The sequence below is a fragment of the Sinocyclocheilus rhinocerous genome, unplaced genomic scaffold (assembly GCF_001515625.1).
Source record: "Sinocyclocheilus rhinocerous isolate Xijiao unplaced genomic scaffold, SAMN03320098_v1.1 scaffold61, whole genome shotgun sequence".
Lineage (NCBI taxonomy): Eukaryota > Metazoa > Chordata > Actinopteri > Cypriniformes > Cyprinidae > Sinocyclocheilus > Sinocyclocheilus rhinocerous.
Window position 1 is genome coordinate 1786956 of NW_015640445.1, and position 2118 is coordinate 1789073.

Here is a 2118-nt window from a genome sequence, read left to right on the forward strand (position 1 = left end):
TTACTGTTGTAATACAATTACTGTAAAATAAATATTGAGCTTTTATTAAAAAAGTGATTATACTGTACACAAAAAATTTTTTTTTTGAGTTGAGAACTGTCTTTTTCTGTGTGGAAGAGTTCCTGGTTATGCGTTCTAGAGCCCTTTTAATGAAGGTTGCTAATAATTTATGAACACCAAGTGAAAGCAACCAGATTTTATTTTTTTTAACTGGTTTGAGTTTGGATGTTTGAACACTACACAGAGAGTTGTAAAATCGGTTCTGTCACACCACTATCATGATGCGTGTAATGCTTAAGCATTATGGTTAAACGGTGGAAACTGTGTATTTACTGTAAATATGTTTCTCGTTCATTTATACACACTGAGGAACGAGTTGCAACTATTGTCTTTGTTAACTGACAGCATGCTACTCATGCAGTACATAAACATTACGTTGAAACTTATTCTGAATATTTCTTTTAAATTTGCTTCCCCATCACTGATATGTACTAACTTATTGTCTTCTGCTGTAGAACTGCCAGACTGCTCTCATGCTGGCCTCAGAGCAGGGCAGTCTAGAGATCGTGCAGGAGCTCATCCGGAGGGGAGCAAATGTCAACTTGGATGATATAGTGAGTAGCTCTTGAAAACCCGTGCAGCAGAGTGACACAACATGAGATATCCTAGCCTGAAATGTTATCATGCGGCAAAACATAACCTAGCACTAGGTTTTGGAACAGGATGATATGATTTTAACCAAGCAGTGACTGAGTCACACAGCAGTCCTGCGTCACTCTTTTACAAAAGGGTCAATGACAAACAAGTATGTCTTAGATGTTTAAAAGGAAAAATCTAGTTTGTTATTAAAATATCTATCTGTCTATCTATCTATCTATCTATCTATCTATCTATCTGTCTATCTGTCTGTCTGTCTGTCAGTCTGTCATCTCATGATTGTTTTGAATCTATAACTTTTATTTTGGTAGTTTTTAATGTCTTTATTATATCTGTAGTCCTTGTTGATATCTCTGTCTGCTTTGGTAGACTGCAGTTCTTCAGCCAGATGTATGATTTCATAGGTGTGGGTGGGACGTAGAATCGAAATAATTGGTACCCTGTACTGTCATTTTATAAATGACTAGATGACGAGGTTTACAGGCACAAACACTTGGAGCTTCTCACACCAGCAGATACATAGTATAGTATATAACCTTTCTGGTGACCGTTGAAGAACCTTCACTATGACCACCTGGTATGACCAGCTGGTATGATCTGAAACTCCACAAACAACATCCAAACACAAGATCTTTAGCTGTTCCTGGGATGATGATGATGTCCATGTAATTAAACAAGGGTGTTTTCTTCCCCCACTTGTCTCAGGATTGCTGGACAGCACTGATTTCAGCTGCTAAAGAGGGACACACTGAAGTGGTGAAGGAACTCCTGGAGAACAATGCCAATGTGGAGCATCGCGACATGGTAAGACACAGATTAAAGACATGAGCTGCCATACAGCAGGTAGTACGCTTAAATCAACAATTGTTCTTGAATTTATCATTGTAGATGATGGAAAGTTCTTCTTTACTGCCTTAAATTGTTTTAGGTTTTTAATTTTCAGTTTTGCAGTATGTTTATGTGTCAAAATCAAGGCTGTCAATCAATTAAACTCTAAAATATATTTTTTTTTTTAAATATATATTTCTATATATAATTATATATTTTAATATTTCTATATAAAAAATTAAAATAAAAAAATGCATTTATTAAATGTAAAAAATAATTAATCAATTAAACATAAAAACAAATAGGTGTTTTATTTGTTACTATTTGTGAAGTAAATCAATCGGCAACTTAATTAGATGATATACAAAAATATAAAATACATGACATAAATGAATAATTATATATGTATATATGTGTGTCTGTACATATGTATATGGTATTTTCTTGGTAAATTTTGATGAATCAATTGAATTTCACAATAGTATATATATATATATATATATGCGTGTATGTATGTATGTACAGTATGTATGTGTGTGTATATGTGTATATGTATATATGCATGTGTGTGTAATGTGTGTGTGTGTATGTATGTATGTGTGTGTGTGTGTGTGCGTGTGTGTGTGTGCGTGC

The 2118-nt window shown here is 34.0% G+C and overlaps 1 protein-coding gene across 7 annotated transcripts in view; it reads left to right on the forward strand.

The window, feature by feature from the left end:
• Positions 1–2118, forward strand: part of LOC107752760 (kinase D-interacting substrate of 220 kDa-like) — a 60980-nt gene that overhangs the window by 6820 nt on the left and 52042 nt on the right. For all 7 annotated transcript variants that reach the window (XM_016568809.1, XM_016568810.1, XM_016568811.1 and 4 more), the window contains 2 exons: positions 516–614; positions 1363–1461. In XM_016568809.1, coding sequence (XP_016424295.1) covers positions 516–614; positions 1363–1461 — 198 coding nt within the window. The remainder of the gene's footprint in view (positions 1–515; positions 615–1362; positions 1462–2118) is intronic.